General features: G+C 35.7%; 1 protein-coding gene across 8 annotated transcripts in view; it reads right to left on the bottom strand.

The window, feature by feature from the left end:
* LOC5577718 (high affinity cAMP-specific and IBMX-insensitive 3',5'-cyclic phosphodiesterase 8) overlaps nt 1-26,814 on the bottom strand; it is a 730,891-nt gene that overhangs the window by 399,079 nt on the left and 304,998 nt on the right. The window contains exon 1 of one of the 8 annotated variants that reach the window (XM_021842496.1): nt 16,955-17,991. The exons of the other annotated variants lie outside the window; for them this stretch is intronic. Within the exon in view, the coding sequence (XP_021698188.1) occupies nt 16,955-17,192 (238 nt within the window). The 5' untranslated portion in view covers nt 17,193-17,991. Of the gene's footprint in view, nt 1-16,954; nt 17,992-26,814 lie in introns of those variants that run through there. 8 annotated transcript variants of the gene reach the window in all.

Below are 26,814 nucleotides of genomic sequence, written 5' to 3'. Positions count from 1 at the left end.
ATATCTTCTCCAATGCGTCAGATTGAATTGTTCTCTGTAGCAAATTTCTTTATTATGGTTTGAAGAATGAGTTTTCACTATGGGATAAAAAGCTTGTACTTACATTGCAGTACTGACGTGTTTGGATTATTTTTTCAAAATTTTTCCAAAGTAATTTCCAAATAAACCTACTTTGTTTTTAAGCCACTTTCAAATTACCACCAAAACAGCGGAAAATTTTACAGAACGCTATTTTTATGGTAAGGATGGTAGAGAAGACATGTGCGATTGAATTTTCAAACTTTAATAAATTTTGAACCGCGCAATTATATAGCTACAACGTGGCGGTTCTGACTTCGGTGAATCGCGCGACAACCGAAAACTTAGCCGTCCGGCTGTCGATCGTTTGATTACTGCAGCATATTCCCTGCATTCTGATTTCTCATGTTTTTAGTGGCAACCCAGTTCAGTGATGATGATTTTTCTTACGAGAATTCACAAAAACTTCAACTCGTATAATGTCCGAAAAAAAATAATAGTAAAATAATAGACAACATTACTAAAGGAATTTCTCAGACAATACATAGCGGGATTGTTTGTCGAACAATAAGGCTTAAATTTAACGAATTTCGGCAAGGCCAAGTTTTCTTCAGATGGATGCCAGAAATATAACCTGGTGTGAAAAAAAAGTAACAAAATCGACTATAGTGTTTTATACCAGCGATAATTTCTCTTATTATGTTTGGTACAATTTTTAAGTAGTTTTGCATGAAAAAAAATATTGTTTTAACTATATTGTCCAAGAAAACTTATTATTTCATAAATTATTTGATTAACCCCTCTATCGGCAGCTTCACTTTTTATCGCAATAAAAATATTTAATCCTTCAATAACTTTTCTAGTCTTAGAATCTGCGTCGATATTGATCATTGTTCAACTGGATCCTAAGATATTCCGAAATTCCTTGGGGGACCGACGCGTAGTCATAACCCACGTAAATAACTCAGGCTATAGAATGTTTATCGTATTCGAATATTCACTCTTCGGAACAGTATGAGAGTATGTTGCGAAAAAATAAAGCAATTTGGTGTAGCCGTTTTCGAGTAATGAGCATTCATGTGTCTGGTACCACGCTGGCCAAATAAAGATCTTGAAATCTTCAAACAACATCATTTCGTAATTTTTAGATATCTCCTGGAATACTTAACCAATGTTTATGATTTTTTCAAAATGTTTCCTTATCATTTAGTTTGGTATAGCCCACATTTTTTTATATAAATTTACGTAAAACAAAATGACCACCAAAGACATTTTATATGGAGAATGTTCGTCCCCCAAGGAACATAGGAATACCGTCAATGGGGGTGACAATGGGTCTAAGGGGTGAGACTGGGTCAAAACGGAAAAATATGTTTTGTGAAATATTTCAGCTAATAACGCTTATATTACTAAAATTAATAATTCATATGTTAGGGAACATATTATTACACATAATTCATAACAATATGCATTTTAAGAAATAGTAGTTTTGGTTTACTACATCAATAAACTTGCATGTTGAAACTAGATAAAATTTACAACATTAAATTTCTCCTGTACAAAGTATCACGCATGTACTCTAGCCTCTATCGTTGTATTAGTAGAATGTTGAAAGTCTTTTCATTACACATTACAGGTATTTTCCGGAATCTGTTTGATTTTCTCACAAAAAAAATCATTTTTTTCGGTACGATGTCTAAAACATCAAAAATGGGGGTGAGATTGGGTCAAGCAAGAACGATAGTAAATGAAATTCCAAGTCCACTTTTTTGACATTTTACGGTGCCGGGTGTTCTCTTTTTTCATTAAGATGTGTTTATTCTTTACAGCATCTCTGAAACATCAAACAAGTCTACTTGAGTATTCCGTGCATAGAATAACAATACAACGCATTTTGACAACTTCTCAAACCAGCAACTGTGTTTCGTGCGCAGCAACATCGTAATTTTTTATCAAAAGGTGTTTTTTTTTTAAATTTGATTATTTATCAGTGTTTTCATATTATAAAAACATCTCACGGAAGTACAAATGAGTTGGATCGCTGAAATACTGGGATTATGACGTCAACTTCTGCCTGAAATTTATTGATCGTGGAATGTCGCACCGAAATTCAACTATTTGCGAAGGTTTAAAATAATCACTGTTTCAGTACCCCTTTGGGGAAACTGAATGGGCTTTATAGCAATGGGGATGAGACTTTGAAGACAATTTGAGGGAAAAACCAAGAAAATTTATGTAAACTTGACGATAAATGTTGGGTTTACATATTTTTTCTCATAGCTCTTCAATTTTCAGTACAATCTTTTTTTTTTTAGTGGGTTTATCATACTTGTGAAACATCTTAGATATCTTTTTGTCTTGTTTGCATCGTTTTTTGTCAATATTTTTCAGTTGTGAATGGTTTTGAAATCATATTCTCAAAAACAAGTTAGTTCAATTACAGTGACCCAATGTCACCCCCTCTATGGGGTGAGATTGGGTCATTTTTCATTCACTTGTGGTGCCGCTGTGAATAAATATTTGTCTTTAATTTTTTGAACAGTTGTTAATGTACTATCAAAGTACAAACACACCAAATTTGAAGTTTATTGGAGTTGAATTGCGATAGTTATTCAAAAAATAAATCGCACATATCCCTTTTTGACCCATTGTCACCCCCAACGACTGTATCTTTAGTACCAGATCACCAATGACAGATATTGACATGGACATGGATATCGAAAAACAAAAAAGTTATCGAGGTTTCAATATTTTTATTCCGGTAAAAAATGAAGCTGCCAGTAGAGGGGTTAATTTCTAACAGATTTGTAGCAATATTTTTCAAATAACTTTTTGATTCTTTATAGATTTAAATATAATTAATTAAATTCCTCAATGAATATTGAAAGGTGGCTACAGAACTTTTGCAAATATCTTGGAAATTAATCAAATAATATTGTAGGACTTGTTCATACTTTCATAACGATTTCCTCTTGGTGGACATCCATTCCTTATATGTATACTTTTTATTAGCAAATTGATTTTGGAGAATGTTCCCGGATTACCCCAACAATCTTATGTAACATAATCTTCCAAACATTCTGTTTTCCCTCGCAATTCCTCAGTGAAATAATTTATTCAGTCAAATCTAATACTAAGATATATCGCTAAAAGTTTCATTAGAAATTGTTCTGTGATTTTTTTTTTGAAATAGTTTTCCCGAAAATGTTGTGGCAAATTCTTCCGCAAAGTTCGTAAAAAGTCCTATAGAAGAAATATCTCCAAAATACTTCACAAATAGCGTAAAAAATTCTTCTGTTTTTTGAGAAATGTTGCTTTGAATTTCCAGATTATTCAAGAATTGGAAAGAATAATGTTTTTGAAATGTGTCCTGCCTTCGAATTTTCAAACCCCTAGGGTAGTTTTTGCTTCCGTAATTAAAATGGCGGTAAAGGAATCTGTGGAGAAACATGTAGCAAAACAACTGGGAAGGGGACAAGATTAACCCTCTAATACCCAACCCCGCCTTTAGACGGGGTACATTTTGGAATTTTGTGTATTTTTTCGTAGCTCGGAAATCAAAATGATTTTATTTTTGGCTTATACCTTGACTCATAACACGAATATAAGAAAAGTTTTTTATGGCTTTTGAAATTTTTTTGTATTTTTAGAATTTTTTTGAAAATTGCATTCTTATATAAACTACAAATGCCTGGACTTCATTTAACGTGTAATATAAAAAATCTTACCTTTTATATTTTTCTACGATTAACCTATCACAAACGAAGAGCCTGGTGGTATTAAAATCATTTCAAACCTGTTTTTCCGTTAGTCACACGGAAAATAAAACACGCTCCGAAAAAAAATAAAATTTAATATTTTCAAAAATACCGTAACAATTAAAATGTTTATGATTGCCAAAAATCAACAACTAGAAAAGGCTTCAAGAAAAAATGAAAAAAAAAACTAGGGATGTTCAAAAATAAAAATTATAAAAATAAAAAACCAAATTTAAAAATTTGCAAATAAAAATAAAAACTTGTTTAGAACGATTTTAGATAACGAAAAATAATACTTAAATCGAAAATAAAAATTTGGGTATTAGAAGGTTAATTAAGATATTCATGAAGAAATTTGTATTAATCTTCCTTAAAACACTTCTTTAGAAATAATTTTACCAATTATTGACAGAACCCATATTCTTGGTTTGAATATTTGTGCGATACGAGGGTGGAATTTCTAGAGGTTTTCTGGCCGAATTCTAGAAAACCATAATTCAAGGAAGGATAGATTTCAAGGATTACATGAATTGATTCGCATTCGATTTTTGTCACCTTTAATGAAATGCAATAATATGTTTTGATCAATAACGCGCTTTTATCGTGTTTGTTCATTGTTCAAGATCCGGGTTCACAGTGACAGCTCGTGACAGCAGAATCTCGGCTCACCTTGACGTACAGCAATTTTGTATCAGTTTTTCCATACCAGGTTCAAACACATGGAGCTATTCAATTTAAACATTATTTATTCAAAACCGTAGAATTTCAAAACTTTGCAATGTCTATTTTATCTATAATACTACTAAAACAAAAGCCTGACTTCTACGACTTTTGACCCAAAGCACTGATCGCATGGATGAAACGTGACAAACAACACCTGTTGGCAGTTGTTTCCGCTCACAGGCCTCAGTCAGTCAGGGGTATACCCCATCGTAATACTTATGGAGCTCGATTTAATTACGATCGCTAGTAAAACCATGTTTCTTCCGTTATCAATCGTTCCGATAGATAGCATTTTTGTTTATCAGAAACCAAACCACCCGCGATAGTAGGACATTGATTCGGCTTCAGTCAGTTTATTTGATTCACCGCGCTCCATGCCATCTGCCCAGAGTGCGGCTCCTCGGCGGTACACTCTGCAAAATCAGAATAGCACCCTGTTTTCTGCTGTTTTACAAACATTGATGAGTTTATTTTTCTGATATGTAGTGTGGAATAAGCGCACAGTATTTTTGGGTATCATTTTGAGGACCATGTGCATTACATCATAAATTCATGAAGCATGGAGCTAAAAATTAGCAAACACATTCAAGAATAACTTTGCTCCTATCCGTCGGATTGAATTGCCCTCTTCAGCAACTTCCTTTATTAGGGGGGTCCGTGGCCTTGAGGTTACGCTTTCGCTTCATAAGCGGAAGATCATGGACTCAATTCCCATCCCCTCCAAAAAAATAACCCGTCCAGCCACCAGAAGACGCCACACGGAGGACCGTGCTTAGGGGTGCACATCCATCCTACGTCAGTATCAGATGGTGACTGAGACAAACTGACCCACTTTGCAGGCAGCTAAGCCTCAAACGACTCAGGAACACGGCAAAACGAACCACCGCAAGAGCAATGGACTATGGATTATGGAAATCGATTGGACCAACAGCAGAGCACTCTTCTACCTGCTCGAGAGCAGAAGAGAGTGAAAGGAGATGTAAATGTAAATATAGACTAGTTAAAAATAGAACTGTATCGGTAAGGAAGATACAGATAAACTGATTCCGGCACAGTAGTGGCCACGAGCACGGAGTGCCTCAAAAAAAAAACTTCCTTTATTATGGTTAGAAAATCGACATTTTACTATGATATGATAAGCTTGTACTTGCACTACAGAACTGGAGTGTTTTGATCATTTTCCAAAGTTTTCCCATAGTAATCTATATATAAAAATATCGGGATTAATAAAGTTATTTTCACGCAATGAAGATTTATAAGACAAAAACATTATAAATTGTAGGTAATTGTTGTAGTTTTGCAATTTTTAGTTCCCCGTACATTTGATTTTCGATAAAAAAAAAAAAAAAAAAATTTATTTGCCAAATAGTGTTAACGTACCAGTGATAAAACAGGGAGGTGCTATATCGATTTCGCTGGGTGTATTATGTTTGTTTTATGGGGTAGAAGTAAAATAATTTCCATTTCAAATTCATTCATTCACCTATTAGAAATAACACTTTGATGGATTTATCAACCGGTGACAAGATAACCCAAATTTAGTCCAAAGGCAATCCCGGGAAAGCCATTCAGGATGTCGCTTCTGTCGCTGATTTGCTCCCGTTTTCCAATGCCTTTAGCGTGATTTTATCAATCACTCACCCGTCCCCGTCTTCCGAATGGAAGGCCGTTGATGGAATTCTGATGTTATCCTCAGCTGTCTTTCAACCCTGTACGATACGATGATACACTGCTTCCGACCACCGCACCGATGGCACTACACTACGTACAATAATGCCTGAAAGGCTCGCAAAGATAATTCCAGTTGAAGCATTATCAAACTACAATGCAATGCAGAAGTGTCGTCACAAACGAGTTGCCTATCTATACAGGTTCGCTGAGCAATGATGGAAGTGCAGCGTAGGTGTGATTATTCTCTCTGTCATAGCGCTGTATATTATGGTTCGGAAACGTATTTGTCTACTGTTACTCTATATCTGCGGCAATACGAATGATATTGAATAGAACATCGTTTAGATGCGACAAAATGAGTTCAATACCTTATACTTAGTTTATATAATTTTGAACAAAACTCAACCAATAGTTTTCGACGTTTCCGTCCATGCGGTAGTTCATCTAATAGATATACACGCTATGCCTGCTCAACGCAGCGCATGTGTTAAAACTACACAGAATGAGGCAACCAATGCAGGACTCTCTGGCTGAGTGAAAAGTCTGTGTAAGTCGCCCTCATGCTATGTGTAACCGATGTGTTGGCCATTGGCTGTGCGCGGATCGATGGAAATGGAACTGTCAGTCATCTCCCGCGCGGCAGCAAACAGTTGGCCGTTGGTAAGATGGGGAGTTTTCAGGGATTTTTTCCAGCGAAAAGCCGGAAGATGGTCGCAAATGAAAAAGTTTTTCCCCCATTTGCTTCCGCTTCGGCTATTCGAATGAAAAAATCTCTGAAAAACTTTAAAATCGGAATGTTTTTTTAATGTTTTCAGAAGCAAAACAAACATGGATGCGAATTCCGCATTCCAAGCGTTCCTCCTCTGTGCGCATTTCACTCATTCGGTTTGTTTACCACCGTTTGCACAAAACTGTGTACAGCCCCCTTTGCACAGAATCTATGCTGCATGAAGAGAGGCCGATTTTGTGTACTCGGCACTCATTTCTGAGCGGATGAAGTTTAGCGTGTAAATCATTTGCACACATTTGCACAGATTTGCTACAACTAAATCAGCAATTACTGCATACTGATAATCATCCTTTCAGAATTCCCATCAGTATATTTCCAAGATGTTCTTCAGGATTCTCCTCCAGTGTTCTTCCATAAATCTCATCAGAATCCTGCCAAGATTCCTATGATTATTCTTCTATGAATCACATCGGAATGTTTTTAGGATTCTTAACAAAAAATTCCCAGAATTCTGATCACGTCCTTTCATGATTATCTTTTGTATCCAGTATCCATGCGATATTCTTACAAAATCTCTTCCAGGATGTCAAGAATTGAAAAAAAAAGAAAATCTTTTGAAATCATAAGGTGAAACTTTTTTACTAAACCAGAGTTTCGGCGAAACCATAGACAGTATTTACAAAAACTTCTATTTTGCTTTCGAACCTTTACAAAACAGTTATATTTAACGTTTCACAAGCTGAGAAATCCTTCCAAATTCACAATAATAAGTTTTATAAAAATATGAATTTAAATTCCTGAACTACTTAAATAAGCCTAAAGAGCCTGTATGCGTCCAGAAAGCTCCAATCCAACTTTATCCATTTTTATTGTGGTACACTCACCCCACAGTTTTGAATCAACTCAACAATATTTTTAGTAGAATCATGGCGAAGATTTATTAGTCCGGAAAAACTCCCTATCAATCCCCCAATTAGTTTCAAGAATATACATACCTTGTTTATTCTTGATAATTCAAATCAAAAGCAATTGCAATGTATCCGAGAGGGAGCTGGTGTTTTAGTGTGCAAGTAGCGATCTGGCATATTGAAATACAGTCAACTCTCCCTCACTCGATATTTCGTATCTCAATATCGAGTAAGAGAATCATAGCAAAAGTTGGTTTTCATGGCCAAATCTAGGGTCCTTTGAATTGTAGTTGCACTGATTTATGTTCTGTACAGTGAATCAATTGTCACCAAACACTTAGCAAAACAAGATATTGTCCTCTCCTATTTTTGTTGCAACAATTCTATTCTGTAACAACAGTTTATCACCACTCAAACATAATATGACAATGATCGCTCACTGGGTTCCCAGCGATTTTTTAGGCTCTGCTTTTCAATTTTCGGGAACTTTCTTCGTGTTAGTAAACATTGACACATTATCGAACAGCATCCATAGAACAAATTCGATTTTGTATTCAAAATAACTTTTTAATCACGGGTTGAAAAAATTGCAACAATGTTGCCTCTTGTGATTGTCATGATGATTTTTCTTTTGATTGTATCCCAATCTGCAAAAGTTGGGACAAATGGTTGTGAGCGCGCTTGCCTTGTTGTTTGTTCATCATCTGTTTTGATGACAATTTGATTCACCGGTTCTGTAACTTGATACCTCCCAAACTCGATGGTCCCTGCAATACCGAGTTATGGCCTAAAACCAAGGATTACTTATGGTGACATTCGTTTTAACGTTTCTTGTGTACCGTCTAAAACTCCAAATATAGCTGATATTTCAAACACTCAACTTTTTATAGCGGTTTTCTAAGAAAAAAAAAAAACAACACTTAAATTTCTTTACAATCCTGATCAATTCTTCTATGATTCATTTTTCATTTCTACATTCAAAAGTTGAAAAAATATCAATTTTTAGCTTTGAAATAGCCATTGTTCGGAATATGAGTTATGTTCGGAATTTGAAACAAAACGGTGGTATCCCACTAAAGACATTAGGATTATTTTGGAATTGATTGGTACTAAAAAAGGTGCTTTATTCAACAAACTCTTGAATAAACCCATTGATTCCCGACGAAAATATTGCAAATAGTATATTAATTGTTTACCCAGAGATTGCCCTTTTTTATACATGAATTATTCTTGTGTGGCATTTTGGCACTGAAGCATCCGATATGTTTATCACAAATTTACCTTTCTTTCAAATATTGGTTGTTCTTTTGAAATATGATGTCATAACAATTATAGCTTTTACAACTGTTAATTAAAACATAATACATACTATTAATTTTATTAAATTTTACTTATTTTTTTAAACATAGGCTGTTAAATCAATAAACAGAAATCGATTGCTGCAGTTACTCCGAAGATACAAGGCACAATTTTTACTATTATTTTATTTTCTTATGTTTCAATTGGCAATTTGTGGCATCCAATCTCCTATTGTTTTAATCATTAATGTTGCCTTCTTTTAAACATAGTGTCTTCTCTGAAGTTGCATTGTAATAAGACAATGTTTTGTAAAGCTTTATTCAATATATTTTAATATTTTGTTGTTTGATTAATTCTTTCAAGCCTTGCTGTTAAAAAAAATCATTGCTTTGAATCCTGCTAATATTTGAACATACATTTATTTAAAAAAAAAAAACACTGCATCTTGTATAGAGATATGCTCGAAAAACAATTAAGACAATTACATATTTTCCCTTATTTTAAAAATTGGCGATTCTTTTGATCGACAGTTCCAAAATAAACTTTATATTTGATCGTTAAAAAGTTTGGCCAGAAATATTCACATTTAAAAATGTGTTGGCCGTTCAAATTTTGCGTTGGGATGTAATTTGGACATTAAAGCTTCAAACATTTTAAACAAAAAAAACTGCTTTCATATCAAGGCTACTATTAATAATGTTGCTTTGGGTCAAAGTTATTTTTCATATAAATTTTTCCTTCTATTACCAAGTTTGTCTTCATCAGTGTTAAGTACGTACTGTAACCAAGTTATGCTTTTTAATAATCACTGAAAACCTGTTCATGACTATTTCAGTTTTTGTATCATACCATAATAAGGTGTTGTTCAGTGATCAATACCTCAATTTGGAATTGTTATGCTATTGAAACTATTGTTTAAAGAAATTGAAAATACCTCATTGAGGTTTTCGAAAGCTATTGAGAACTGCTTGAGGTATTGAACAACTATCGGAAGAATTCACTTTAATATTGAAATGGGGACAGATCTGGGGTAGTGGTTAGAACACACGCCTCTCATGTCGAGGACCTAGGATCGACTCCCATCCCCGACATAGTCACTCATGACGTTATAGTTATAGTGATGACTTCCTTCGGAAGGCAAGTAAAGCCGTTGGTCCCGAGATGAATCAGCCCAGGGCTGAAAATCTCGTTAACAAAGATAGAAAAAATAAAATTCATTATGTATTATTCGGATATTGCAATACCTGATCTCATTATATGTTTGTTTTTTTTTTCTTGTAGAACATGCATGAGATATTATCGCAAATATTTTACCTCTTGTACAGGGTCAGGGATTGAATCCTGAGAAAATTTCTCTCACTTATAGCTCTCTGTAACAATCTTCATCCTCAACACATCATGAGAAACTGTTCAGCATCTTCTGAGGGATTCCACGGAGGCATGCAAGTCGATTCTGATCGACCATTTCAAAAATATCTGAAACTTTGCACAGTTTTTCAGTTCCATCTAAATCGTCATTTTCCGATATCAAATCTTCAAGTTGAGTCACGACTAACTTTTCAAAAGGGTGTATGTGAAAATGGTTCAAAAATATTCAAAAAGCTGCACAGCAAAAACGGTTCGTTCGATTGTTAGACAACTAAAGAAACAAAGTTAGACAACTAAATAAAGATTCCAAAAAAAATACACACAGTAAAAAAATTTTTTTTTGCATTAAAAAACATCATTTTTGTCACAAAAACTCAAATATCTCAAAACCCTATCGGAATACCAACGTAATTTTTTGAGGGAAAACGGTCCATTATATTAGCTATCTACCATAAAAATTTGGTGATGGTAAGCCAATAAACAAAAAAGTTCGGACATTTCAAATATTTCACAAATTTGACACTTAGTGATTTTTTTTTCATTGTTAATTTTTTTTAGGACCGCAGTTAGTTGCTCATTTTTTTGTTAAGGGTACCACATGAGGTTAACAAGTTGTTTTCGTGATATTTTATTTAATTATTCATAACTATTATAGCATCTATTAGAAAGTGAGACGCGATCCAGTGTTGTGATCTTAAGTCTTGATAGTGTCATATTTTTTATTGTACGTAACTGAAGAAAAATTCTCTCAATAGTGTTGAAACCTTTTGATAAAAGAAACCTATAAGAAATCTAATATTGAAGACAAAAGCTACAAAAAAAGTTTTCTATACAGGTGTACGACTATTTTACCTGCAAAAAGTTTACCTCGTAGAGAACAAGGCGGGTCTATACCCAGGTGATCTAGTATACGTAAAGCAGGTCGGTTTTTTCGGCGCTGGTTTTCTCCACTAAGTTAAAATCTGATTACACCTGGGTATAGACCCGCCTTGGTAGAGAATAGACTTTGTTAATCATATTTGGGAGAAAGCGAGTAACTTCAACAACATCAAAAACATGATAGGTACATACCATGAACATACTCACGAAAAAGCTAAAAATATACTACCACTATGGTTATAAAAGATTTAATTGTAAAATTTTTCGACACCAAACTAGTCAGTAAAAACTTAAAAGTGATTTTGTTTATTAAAATCTAACGAGCAACATGAGTAGTCGCTTTCTCAACTGTTGCAGGCCGTTTGCAGAAAAAAAGTGTTCGAAAGAGCTACGAAATCTCACCGAAAGCACCATAGATAAACTGAAAGCGGCTGGTTATGCTCCAATGTCTACATTGAATACAAATTTACGCATTTGTACGTCCTGCCGTTTAAACGTTGACAAACGGGCAATCTGTACATCATCGGTGGATCAGGTTGCAGGAAGTTCGAAAACAACAACAACTGAGGAATTACTAGATGCACCGACAACAACTGAGGAGTTACCAGAAGTACCAAGTGCAGATAGTCTTGCCACGGTACCATCAGCGACATCTGTTTCAACAAATCAATCAGAAGATGAGTGCATCCAGAAGGTCAACATCGAACGCTTCAACGAAGAGATAGCTGGAATAAAAGTGACTCCGATTAAATGGACGAAGATGGGTTACGTCAATTATCCCGAGAAAAAATACCGTGAAATCAACGAAGCTGTACGAAGAAACCTCTTCAAATTAGGACCTGAGGATGTGGAAAATACAGACTACGATGAGGTAATTATGAATATGAAGGAAAGGTTCTCGAATCTAGCCACGACAAGGAAAGAAAAATTATTGATTTTGTCGATGCTGCCAAGCTCGTGGTCTATTCAAGACGCCATTGATGAGTTCAAAACCAATAGAAATACAGCAAAAGAGGCAAAACAATTCAAAAATAACTGTCTTGCAACGAAAAATGCTAGGTCGAGTACTTTATTAACAGATGAGACAAAAGAAAAAATAATTCAATATTTTGAAGACGATGAAGTAAGTAGAGCTATGCCTGGCCAAAAAGATTATGTAACTGTAAAAAAAGATGGAAAGCGTCAAGCAATCCAAAAACGATTAATGATGACTACTTTGAAAGAAGCGTATACACGCTTCAAGGAAATTAACGAAAATATTAAGGTAGGTTTTTCCTCATTTGCAAGCCTTCGTCCAAGGCAATGCAAGCTTCTATCCAATTCAGGAACACATAATGTTTGTGTGTGCACAACACACGAAAATATTAACCTAATCTTACATAGTTTGAAAAGAATCAATTTATCAAAGGATATTAAAATGTTAACTGGTAGTCTTTTGTGTGAAAATACAACATCAAATTGCTATCTACGATCTTGTTCGGATTGTCCAGATTCTTCATCATTGGAAAATACTTTATTCGCTGAGTTTGAAGAAAATTATATTGATCAGTTATCATTTGAGCAATGGGTGACCACGGATAGGTGTGACCTAGAAACTATTGTAAAACCTGTAGATGAGTTTGTGTCATTTTTTTGCTTGAAATTAGAAAGTTTAATTCCTCACGACTTTATTAAAACAGAGCAATCCCGCTTTTTAAAAAATACGAAAAATACATTACAAGATGGTGAATTTTTAGTCATTTGTGATTTTTCTGAAAACTATAGCTTTGTATTGCAAGATGAAGTGCAGTCCCATCACTGGAACGTACAACAAGCTACAATTCATCCATTCGTTATTTATTTCAATGGAAGTACGCAAATTGAACATTTTAGTTTTATTGTATTTTCCGAAGATTTAAGACACGACTCAGTATCTGTAAATTTGTTTATTGCCAAAATGATTAACTTTTTACGCGTTGATAAGGATAAAGAAATCAGAAAGATATATTTCATGTCTGATGGAGCAGCATCGCAGTACAAAAACCGTAAGAATTTTTCGAGCCTATGTCAATTTAAATAAAAGTACGGAATTGATGCAGAATGGCATTTCTTTGCTACGTCACATGGCAAAGGTCCTTGTGATGCTATTGGAGGAACCATAAAGCGCATGGCCACAAGAGCAAGTTTAGCCAAAGAACGTGAGCATCCAATTAAAACTGCAAAAGAACTATTTGATTGGGCGAATCACAGAAAAGAAGAAGATTTAACAAAATTATCATTTTGTTTTACTACTACTGAAGAGTACGAATTAACGGCATCAGAGCTCAGCGAGCAATATAATAACGCGAAAACGATCCAAGGAACCCAAAAATTTCACTGTTCCATTCCATTGTCAGAAAATAAAATTAAAGCAAAACTATACTCGAACTGTACTGATAATGATGCAAAAGTGTTCGATATTGTAAAAAAATTGAATAACAATAAATAAATAAATAGGTATTAATACAATGTTTTCATGATCTCATAACGCATACCCAAATCCAAAACTTTTAAAGTTTATATATAACATTTAGAAACTCATCGATCATACTCTAAAAAAAATATCCTGGTAAAAAAAAATTATTTTCGTGTAATCTGTTAATTCATTTTAATTTATACATATATACATATACATATAATATTTATACATATATATAATATTTATACATATAATATACATAATACTAATGAATACATGAAAACGACTTGTTTAATTCACGCAAGGCCCTTAACAATAAAATCAGCAACAAACTGCGGTTCCCGTAATAATTTACATCGAAAAAAAATTTTTTTTTTCTACTAAATGTGAAAATTGTGACATGTTTGAAATGTCATAACTTTTTTGTTTATTGGTTTACCATCACCAAATTTTTATGGTAGATAGCTAATATAATGGACCGTTTTCCCTCAAAAAATTACGTTGGTATTCCGATAGGGTTTGAGTTTTTGTGTCAAAAATAATGTTTTTTAATGCAAAAAAAAATTTTTTTTTTACTGTGTGGATTTTTTTTTTTGGAATCTTTATTTAGTTGTCTAACTTTGTTTCTTTAGTTGTCTAACAATCGAACGAACCGTTTTTGCTGTGCAGCTTTTTGAATATTTTTGAACCATTTTCACATACACCCTTTTGAAAAGTTAGTCGTGACTCAACTTGAAGATTTGATATCGGAAAATGACGATTTAGATGGAACTGGAAAACTGTGCAAAGTTTCAGCTCAATAGAAAAAAATGAATTAAAAAATTTACCAAATTTTGGTGCTGTTGCTTGGAATCACTCTTCTGCTATAGTTCTGATTTAATCGGGCGATAACAGTGCATGATAAAACCTATCTAAACAAGCTCGAATGCTGGGGGACACTTTTACTATAAAAAAATCGGGGATTGTTTATCATGTCAGTACCTACCCACAAAGGTAAATAAGCGAGAATAAATAGTTTTATCATCACTCTCTCTTTGGGGCTCTCATTTGTTTGTATAACCAAATCCTCTCAACATAAGCTTTCATATGATTACAAGATTTTGATACATCTATCCACTGGTTATGCTGAACTCGTTCGAAAATCACAAAATGTGGGTTGGTCCAATCCGAACCTTTCAATATGGTTCAATACGACCCTATTTTTTAACGAGTAATCGGTCTATTCGAAAAGCTTTACCACGTAAAAGTGTCCTAGAATAAGTAGAACATCATGGGATTTGCAATATTGATCGATGATGCCTAGTTTTCTGTTGCAAACAAGATAAGCTTTCGAAAATGTCGAAGAAATACCACGAAAACATAAAAAAATCAATAAATCAGCCACTTGAAGAGCATCTCCACCAATTATCACAACCAAGCTGTATCCAAGCTAGTTTGACAAAACGAGCCTTGCGAGTAGTGTTTGATCCGTTGGAACTGTTGAATGCTCGTGTGGAACCTGCAACGAAATCAGGATCATGTCCGGTTTGCGTAGTAACCGCATCATCGGTATCAATCATCCGTGTATATGCTCACGTGAAATGAATAAATTATATCTCTATTATTTACCTAAACAAATCCTCCCAAATTACCAGTGTTATCTGAGGACTTCACGGCTTCCATAAAGCAAGTAACACGTCAACGTTTCCCTCCCATCCCCAAATTGAACTGAATTCGGACGCAGCCGGCGCCGTTATTGTTTGTAATAATAATGAGAGCACCAGTTTTTTTTAATGTGCAAGATCCTGCTACTTTTTTTTATTTCTTTATTAGTATCATTCCAAACATTACATTCATTTCTTATATCTAGGTGTTCTGTGTTATTAGACAACACTATCATCCTAATCTGGTAAAATAAATTTAAGATTTTTTTTAACATTTTGTTAACAACATATTACATTTCATTTGCCACATCAGTTCAGATTTTTTACAGGTGAGTCGATTTCACCTGCTTATAAGAGAAAAAACACGTTTTCAATTTACTTGACCTAACTTAACCTAAATTTATGACGCATTAATCGTGGCAATAGAAGAATGTAACGATTTTTGCCTGAAATTATTATTTATTTTATTTGACATTTGCTCCAATATTTCAACATTGGATATTCTATGTAAGTCATTGATACTATACCGGGGAGGAAGGTTCAGAATCATTTTCAAAATTTTATTTTGAATTCTCTGCAGAGCTTTCTTCCTGGTATTACAACAGCTTGTCCATATTGATACAGCATACAACATATCCTGCTACTGATCGCGAGTAGCATCTGTTGGTTCCCTGTGTAAGTACAGCTGTTCTTGCAATAACGAAGTTCCAGCTGCGGGAGATCAATCGTGCTCATGCTCATGCTCACTTTTCCAACTCGATACCATCTGTTTCAGTTTCCCATACAAGTTAAACCCTCTAACCTGATAGTTTCACGAAACAATTGTACGTTTTGAAAATTTACTATTTTGTACGGTAAAATTACATTTTCGAACGTTTTTTTTTCACAATAAAAAAAGATCCAAGATTGAAAGTAATGTATTCTTTACCTCGATGTATAGGAGGTGTACAGGATGGTCACTTTGATAGAGGGGAGTTGAATGTACTCAATGTTAAACCAGCTTCTTTACTCACGTTATTTTTAAGAAGTATCAAATTGAAATTGTGTCAAGCATCGCGTTTTTATGTTTGCATTTACAAAAGAAGGTCAAAAGGATTGATTCAAAAATAAAACGGTAGTTATATTTTATTACTACCATGGCAAAAAAACAATAAAATATAATGTGGTCCTTCTAGCTGTTGTAATACCAGGAATAAAGCTCTGTGGGCTTTCACGAAAACATATAGCTTTCCATTCCGTTTATCGTGCTTTGAAGATATGACCCAATACTGTTACGAGGCCCGATTTGGATTGTATTTTGACAAAATTATCTAAAGAGTTTTGGTTGACATTCAATGGTGATAAATTCTTAATAAATAAAAAAGTAGGGTTACAGAATTTGGTCTATTTATGATAAAGTAAGCACAACCACTGAAAAATTGTCAAAATATTAACTGACGGCTTAAGGAGAATGGTATACAATATGAAAGGTGCACTGTGAACAACTCATCAACGTTTAACAAATTTCCATTCATACTTACCAGGTGATTGCGACAGCAAACTTTCGGATCCGTCTCCATCCCCATTGCTGTCCATGGCAAGTTCAACGTTGGGTTCCTGTTCTTCCGACGTCTGCATAACTTCTGCAACTATTGTAGCTGTTACTGCCCCTTCTACCGCTGCTGCTGCTACTTCCGGTGTCCCAACGGATCCTCTCCCCGATCCGGGACTTCTTGCACCGGAAGTGCCACTATTAATCTCCTCAGTCACGATTATCATACTGACGACTGCTTTTCACTCGTCTTATTCACCCCGCAGAAAAAGATGTCTGCACGTAACTTCAATATTTGCTTCACCCCGGGCAGGTTTTTTTTTCTTCCCACCAGACCCAAGAGAGCTCAACTTTTGCCACTCTGTTTGGTTAAACTTTATCTTTTTCCGCCACTTTCACGGTACTAGGACTCCGTTCACACATAAAACCAACCCCACTCTCTTCGGAAAAAGCTCTCACTCGTTCAAACACTTGAAACAGCTCACTTTCTTCTCGTCAGAATCCCCCGATGAAAATTATCACACAAGCCTCTGACACCGTCACGCGCCGTTTAACCACATCAAGGAGCGGAAAAACTGAACTTGCTGAAAACTCGTTTTTCTCGGCGTTCGTTGGGGAACACTTTCATGCCTTCACCCAGTCAACACAACAACAACTTCGACTCGTCAACAGGCTTCCCGATGTGTAATTAGTAAGAAGTGGTGGCGTTACATGGCGACGTTGACGATGTGCTATCACTTTCCTCACCGGGCCCGGGTTCTGATTATCATTTCGAAGCGCAGGTTTTCCAACCAGTCAACAGCAGCAGCCACGGCGGCGGTATCATATATCACTCACAAACTGAGTCTAGGGATATCAGAACTAGTAGGTAGTTGGAAGAGGAAATCAATATCTATATTGCGCTGCGATGTTCATAGGGCCGTGGTGGGTTTGCTGCCGGAACTACGTACGTATAGTTATCTCACAATCAAACAAGGCTCTGGAAAATGCGGAATGAGCTAGAGGTTCAGTTGACTGTAATTGAAAAAGGATAGTTGCATGCAATCCAGCAGAACTGTTATGAGCGTCAGAAGTATCAGGCTCTGTCTGTTGATTATGGTGATGTAGTTTTGAAACTATGATTTTATACCATATCAATCCCTTTTCGTTTTGAGCAGTCATACGGCTATTAACATAACGAAACAAAACTAACAAGTTTGTTCAAGGACCAAATAATGTATCTCTGGTAAATTTGGGGAGGTTAAATCTGATGCTGCTCTCAGAAATGTTCCAGCACGTCACAATCTACAATAGGTGCCGTCTCGTGTCAGTTGTTCCGTATTTGGAGTATCAAGGCAAGAGATCTCAAACTCCTTTAGGGGAATCGAGGTTATATTCCCAATAGCAAAGAGCGCGTTTGCCGGAAACTCTTGAAGATCGCGAACTTCCTCTTGAAAAAATAAACATTTTTTTTTTTTACTTATGACAACAAAACTGAACGTTCATTCAAAGTCGTCTTGAAATGGTCTCTCGAGTGACTATAAGTCACCTGAAGAGATCAAAACTTGAATAAATGATTTACTTGGAATTTCCCCAGTCCAAGTAATCATTATGAAAAAGAAAACCCAATCTGGCATGTTCAATGTCAGTGTGACATGGGAACATTTCCAGAAACCTGGAGGAAATTACCAGAACCCCACTCAGTACCGTCGATGCCAAAAGTGGGGTCATGGTACAAAAAATTGCCGCATGGATGCTAAATGCATGATTTGCGGAGGTTCTTCTCACGCTAAGGACGTCTGTCCTGTGAAGGAAGATACCATCAAGTTCATATGCTCTAATTGCGGGGCTAATCATAAGTCAAATTTTTGGAATTGCCCTTCACGCAAGAGAGTCATTGAGGCTCGTGCCAGGCAGATGAAAGATAATATCCGTTACGATAACGGTCGTTTCCGGAATTTCCCTGGTAGAATATCGAACAATACTCATTTTTCAGTTAACGATCGCTTGATCATGAATCATACCCATCAGGAAGATCATAATCATGCTCATTCACGAACTAATTTTAATCCGTCGGGTAGTCGTTTGAATCTTCTAATTTCGAATGTATCTACCCACGGTAAATCCTTTGCCGATATCGTAGCAGGTAATTTGAACTCCTCCCCTGTTCGTACTATGAGTACCCATTCTACTTGTTTCAAATCAAATGGAAAAAAAACCCTACCGCCACAGGTAACATCTACTCCGCCTCTTCGTCTACCGAAAATTCTAGCGGAAAATCATCAAATGTACCTACTTCAAGTGATATGTCTGCCTCTGATTCTATTTTTCTAACAGAACAATTGAATCTTATGGTTCAAAGCCATCACTATGACTGAAGCAGTCCAAGTTGGTGTAAAATTTACTAATCAAATTGTTATTGGATTTCGTTTTTCTAATGGATCCAATAAATAATAACTTATATATTTCAAATTGGAATGCTCGTTCCTTGAATGGTAACGACGACGAGCTGTTTAATTTTCTTACTGCTAATAACGTGCATATAACAGTTATTACTGAAACGTATTTGAAACCTGGGTCCAAACTCAAAAGAGATCCTAACTTTTTTGTTTATCGTAATGATCGACCCCCATCAAGTCGATGTGGGGGAGTTGCAATCATCATTCATAGGTGTATAATCAGCTGTTTTCGTCATTTGAAACTAAAGTTTTTGAAACTTTAGGTGTTTCTGTTGAAACACAGCTTGGTAAATATACTTTCTTAGCTGCCTATTTGCCTTTTCAATGCTATGGACAGCAAGTTAATTTGCTCCAAACTGACTTGCAAAAATTGACTCGCAATAAGTCAAAAAAATTTGCCATTGGTGACTTTAATGCCAAACATCGCTCATGGAATAATTTTCAAAGTAAGTCCAACGGCAGAATTTTATTTGATGAGTGCTCTTCAGGATATTTCTCAATTCAATACCCTGATAGCCCTACATGTTTTTCCTCTTCTAGAAATCCATCTACGATTGATTTGGTCTTAACCGACTCTAGTCATCTTTGTAGCAAACGTATTACTCATGCTGGTTTAGATTCTGATCATGTCCTTGTTGCATTTCAAATATCCCTTGAAGCGATTCTCAATCCTACCAGCTCCCCTTTCAATTATTTTCGAGCCTACTGGAATACATATGAAACGTATATTGACTCCAATCTTGATGTTAACATTTCTTTCAAACAAAATTTGATATTGACAATGCTCTTGAAATTTCAACAAATTCCATTGTTGAAGCCAGGAGCATTGCAATTCCAAAATGTGAAGTAAAATCTAAATCCGTGATTATCGACGATGATCTTAAACTCTTGATCCGTCTTAAAAACGTGCGGAGAAGATAATTTTAACGCACTCGCGATCCTGCTATGAAAAATATATGACAGAATTTGCAGAAAGAAATTTAAAAAACGATTTTCACAATTAAGAAACAAAAATTTTGGAAATAAAATTTCTCAACTGGACCCCGGCACTAAGCCCTTTTGGAAATTATCACAAATTTTGAAAAAAACCTCAGAAGCCAAACGCGGCCTTGACAGAGGAAAACAAATTATTACTACTAGACCTACTTCTTCATACTTGCAAAACTGGAAGATTTCCCCTAATGCTTCCAAAACTCAACTAATAATACTCCCGCATAAACCAAAAGCTCTTTATTTGAAACCTTCAAGTAGATATGTTGTCACGATAGGAGGGGTTCAAATAAACTGGTCAAATGAAGTTAAGAATACAATTAACAGCTAAGCCAGATCGTAAGACAACTGCAAAACTCATGGAAGTATGACCATTCGCCCTCTGTGGTAGGCGCTATGTACTACAGCCTGACCTATTCAATTACCACTTAAATCCAGTGATATATCAAAACATAGCACAATCCAAAATGACGCCTTGATCTCGAAACCTGTACAATCCTAGAACACTAATTTCACACAACACAACGATTTATGACAGCAATTGTGTATGTGTTGTTCTAGGGCATCTCTACGACCCTTAATTTCCAGTCACTTTAAAATCTTCACGTCACGACAGCGTTGTCTGCTTCTTCAACCACTCACGACGAGTCACGACCCCGCTATAAACATGGCAGCTACCTTAACGTGGCGATCAAAATAAACACAAAAATTAAAGGGCACTTTTCTGCAGCTAGCTATGGATCTCCTCACTGGATCAGTTCTGTCGGTGGGGCGACCACGATAAAATAAAACACTTGGTCAGCTTTTTCACACTACGCAAAGTCTTCAGCCACCGCAATAACGCTCCATCAACAAATGGCCGAACTAACCGCAAAAATGAAGTCTAGATTAGTGCTGCTCAAACCGATATCAGGAAATTTCAGCTTGACACTTTTGCTCTTACTTCTTGAGATTTAAATTTTTGATCGAAATTGTTTTGCATCCGAAAAGTTGGTTTCAGAAAGTTCAGTTTCAGTCTTCAAAGAAGTTTTGCCTGGTGTACACTCAGAAATAAAAATAGTCACAAAATTACTTAAGTTTATGCATTAATGACTACTTTCTATCTGCCTCTCTTTCATTCTGTGAATTTTCACACTAACTGTCATTTCGACTGGGTTGAAGCTTAGCGATGTCTCAACCCAGGTGAATTGACAAATAGGAATAAAATCCCCTGCAGGATGGAAGAGAGGCAGATAGAAAATAGTCATACATTACTAAAGTTTAGTCATTCTGTGACTATCCGTGTTTCTGAGTGTAGAGACCCTTCTAAAGAAGATATAATTTTTGGTTAAGTATCCTCCTGGTAGTTAATTGTTTTTTTTTTTTATAAGAGCGAAGATACATCAAGCTCTATTTATTAGATTTTGAAATATTTTTTTTTTCAATTTCAATTATTTTTATTTTTACCTTAGCGATTACAAATTGTGTTTAGAGGTTAACAATCGAGATATGGAATTCCTTACAACAATGACATAGAACAAATGAGCAAATTTTGTGTTAATGAACGACAAGCAACTATTTGGACCGAGAAGGAAAAGAACAAAAAAAAACCTTCGAATTTACTTAGGAAAAAGACAGAAAAGAAAAGCTTAAATCTAATATCACATCAATCTATGCGGCCAGCTCTTGTAAAAGAGGATTTACAGATGACGAACAGCTGTTCATGAATTTGGGCATTAATCTCCGAAACCAATCATCGATCCGCTCAACGCCAGCAAGTCGGTGTACGTCGTCAGTCGGATGGAAAGGGCTCAAATCCAGCGTCATCTTAAGCAAACGGTTTTGCTTAACTTGGACTTTGTTCCGGTGGGATTGTGCACAGTCATACCAAGCAGGAAAGCCATACGCAACCGTTGGCCTGAGAACAGTTTTGTATAGCAGGATCTTGGTACCAGGGTCCAAACGGGAGCGTCTTTTAACAAGAGGATACAGCATTTTAACGAGCTTATCGCATTTCTGGAGGCAGTTGGTCACGTGACAACCAAACTTTAGCTTCTGATCCAGGGTTATACCAAGATAGCCAACATTTGGTGACCATGGAATGTCCACGCCGTTACAAGACACGTTACTTTGGATTTTGAAATATGAAATATTAGAAATATGGGTCATGTTTCAGATAAGGGGGTGTTTTTTAGGGTGCGGTTTATTTATCAAAAGTTTTCAAAACCAAAAATTCCTATGTTCTTCTGAATTAAAAGTACATTAAAAGAGATACCTAACATTTAGAGGTGGCGCAAACGACATGAAGATGAATTTTCTAGTTATACGAAGCCAGATCCAATTCTTGATTCTTGATATTTTTTAAAAAGCTTCTGAGCTCAAATTTGGCCACAATATGCGTCGTATTGGAGTGCCTCTTGATGTAAAGTTTCAGACAAGAAATTTGACCGAAGAAAACCCCCATGCCATAGTGAATCATGCAAAAGTCCAAGTAGCTCTGCGCCGCAAAGATAACATTCAATGAAGTATACATAACTTTATTATCTCTCAACCAATTTCGAAACTTTTGGTATCATTTCTTTCGAAATTAAATTTACAAAAACATTCTAAAACACCAAATTTTTCTAAAATCAAAACTAGTCTTAGTTAAAAGTAATTCACTCAAAATTTCTCATCAACTTACTATGAAACTCATCTTTGTTTGACCATAAATTCTTCAATACTCAACCGATTCTATACCATTTTACATTCTTTTGAAGTTATTTTAGTTGTTTTCAAACTGTATGTACAACACATTGAAATTGGTTTGGACCAAATTATTTGACAAAACCTGCTTCTTTAACGAAAAATACCAAATTTTTCGAATTTTTGTCAGTCAATCGTTATTTTTAGAGCTTCAAGTCGTATTTATAAATTTTAGTCTTAGAATAAAAATGTGATTTTTTGGTGAAAAAGCTTAAGTAATCCATAGAAATTTTTTTTCAAGAAAAATCATGTTTTTGGGTAGTTTTTGTTGAATAACTAAGCTAAAATCATATTTTGGTGAAATTTCTTTTATACACAGTTTTGAAACAATTAAATAAGCTTCAAAACAGTGTAATAAGATATGGAATCGGTTGAGTATTCATGAAGTTATGGTCAAACAAAAAAAAATCAGTAAAATGAGACTTGAGTATGGTTTTTAGCTAAATTTGATGTTCTACCAAGTTTGCATCAATTTAATTTTGAAGCGATTGGCGCAATTGAGCATAATCATCTGATGTATGACCAGTTCTGGTTGTGTGTTGCTTGGGATGCCAAATGGCTTTACGCCAATAAGATAGAGCCGTATCGCGACGTTTGTTTTGCTTTCAGACTCAAAAGTCTATTGGTTTTTCTACGCGCATTCGTTATTGCCAACTTTCACATATAGCACGAGCAGTATAATGAACATCGAGAAACACAAAAAGCTGTGGAATGAATGTCGTCTACCACGATGACATTTTCATAAATGATTAGTTTTGCATAGCTTTCAGAAATGACTGGTTCTTTTGCTGAATGCAAAGGCTGGCGAATGTCAACGAAAACGTATCGACTACCGTGATTGCTTACACCACTGTTTGTGACACTCAGCCATTTATCTCAGTAATCAGAACAAACGTTTTGATTCGTACTGATGTTTTTGATCCTACAAGAACTCCATGGAGTAGGGGAAGGGGTGGTTAAATGAACACCTTAAGGAAATCATCTTGTTTCTGATAGAAAAACGAGGAATTTGTATAGTTCTATCCCACAGCATCAAAAACAGGGATGTTATCTATGGCAGTGACATGAATTCATACTAAAACAGCTGAATTTTCACATATTTTTGTCGCTAGCAAAAAAAAGCTGTAAATGTTCATTTTACCTGCACTATGTGAGTAAAATGAACAGTTTTTGGTGGTAAAATGAACATCATGCAAAAATCGTGAGCAAAATAAATATTTCTGAAAATTTAAATTAATTCCCATTTACCTAGTTTGAAAAACTCAATTTTGAATAAACTTATACAAAATCGGGCTCTTCTGAAGCAAAACACCATTGTGTTATTTTCACACGGCCCGAAAAAAACAAATTTTGTGCTGATTTCTGCTTCATTTTCTCGAAGTTTATGACACACAGTTATGTTTCTTTATTTTTCATGCCTTCTGCAATTATAAATTCATCCCAAGAGCAGGTTTTTAGCATGTGTTAAAATTGCACACCTGACTTATTGGTCAAGGTGTGAATCATATTCAATTTTGTGTAACTTCATTTAAACGTGAACAGCTATTAGAAAACAACTCTAAAGAAGATTGGTAAGAATCTAACTGCCTGACGTTAGTTTCAAAAAACTTTCAACGAACTTGAAGAATTTCTGTCAAGAATACAATGTCTTGAGATGCTTTCAGCATATATTGTTAAAACTGAATCAGAGTTCTCATCAATCTAAAACTGTCATATGCACGAATTACTTCTAAAACTGTGGCTTTTGAGACGCCTTCATATATCCCAACCAAGTTGTTACCAAGTGTTTCATGCTTTTTTGCACTCTAATGAAGCTGGCGCCCTTGGCTAAGGCCAAACGCACGCTACGGCACTACTGAAGACAAAATACTTCTAAAATCAACTTTTTTGGTACAAAACAATTTTGATCACGATCTAAGGCGTCAGGAAGCACAGTACAATATGTGCAATTTTCACCGATTTGTTTAAAACAAGTCAAAACACGCAGCACACTCCTTCATTAGGGGATAATGGGGACAGCACAACAGTTAAGCGACGGCTGTCATTTGAATCGTTTGTTGATCCTTTGGCATTCACCGAATTGCCTGCTCCGCCATTCATTCAACTGAGAAGGGGTGGCACACCTAATCTAATCTTTACGTCACAACAGCCAATAAATTGCACACTCGCCTAATGACGGAACCAACAAAACAATCAATGACAAGAACAAGAGCGGCAAACACAGAAAAATGAAACGGAACGCAATGCCGCAAAACATTCACTCGTGGAGCACACCGACGACGAAACGAAACGATTCGGCGAGGTGTGGTTTGTGAAGGCGCGCACGGACTTAGTTTTGACGACCGATGACTTCGACATCGACGGATCTATAATAGAGAGCAGCAGCTGTAGTTCTGCCCAAGCAAGCAAGTGCTTCAACTGGAACCAACCAAGAACACGACGGCGACGACGACGCGTTTTGAAAGACGCCAATAATGACGATGCGACGAAATACGAGACAGCGATCCAATCTACCATACGGTCAACGGTGAACTAGTTGTTGTTTATGATTGTTTGCTCCGTTCAGGAGTCGACAAAAAATCGCCAATAAACTACACACTGTATGACCTCCTCCAAAACCGACCGAGCAATCGACCGGCAGCCGAACACCCTTCTCTCTCTGTTCTGTGTAGGCCTATGCATGGGTGCTGGATCTAGGAGGGTAGTAGGTGAACGAGGTTGCTCAGAAGCCGACCCACTGCGTGTCTTGTCTACTAACCGAATGGCGCAAAGTTGTTCCCCAGCCATCTGATTCTCGTATGGCTCAGTGGTGTAGTTGGGAGTAGGGTGAAGTAACCAGACGTCCCGGATTATGCGGGACAGTCCCGGATTCAAGCCGTCAGTCCCGCATTACCACGCGTCCCGAAAAATGTCCCGGATTTGATCAGTTCATCGGGGTGAACCATTTTGCATGAAAACGTTTCGCATACGGACATTTGGCATAGCGAGCGTTTCGCTTAAAGCAGTTTCATGCAGTAACAGGTAGCATTTTCAAGAAGGCATATAATTCTGATGATACCAAATGTCCATTATGTCCAACATCCGTATGCAAAATGTCCCACCACCGCATTTCCATTATACTTCTACATTTTTTTATAATTGTGGTTGAAAATCTATGCCACTTTTAAATGAATATTGACACAGAAATGGGAAAAAAATGCTTCATTAACATTGATGTCGCGTAACTTTTAATATTTTAGGTTTTTAAAGTCAAGCTTGGAAATACTTTGTGATTAAAATGGTGATTTATTCCATAAATTCTTGAAGATCCTGAATAAAGATATAAAGATTATTTATTAAATTATAAAGATGGTAAATACAATTTCAACAAATAAATAAAACGAATTTGCGAATGAAAATTTGCAATTTTGCGGAAGCCGTGAAACCCGCAAAATATGGCCATCGACGCAAAATTCATTACATCTGGAGATTTTATATAGCAATTGCAATATTTTTTTTTTATCCAGACCGTTTATTCAATTTTTAATTCGAGATTCCACTGAAAATTATCTTATTGTTTAGGTTGAACTTGTACATTATTGTGGTTTGATCAAATACATGATAGTTTCATATTAAATTCTATTGAAATATAAACTATTATTTAAAAAAGTGCCATTTTTTAATATTTAAAAAATGGTCGGCGTTAAGTCAGAGTGGA

This window comes from Aedes aegypti, chromosome 2, assembly GCF_002204515.2.
Source record: "Aedes aegypti strain LVP_AGWG chromosome 2, AaegL5.0 Primary Assembly, whole genome shotgun sequence".
NCBI lineage: Eukaryota > Metazoa > Arthropoda > Insecta > Diptera > Culicidae > Aedes > Aedes aegypti.
The sequence above is the reverse complement of the archived record's forward strand: the minus strand, read 5'-3'. Positions and strand labels throughout refer to the sequence as shown.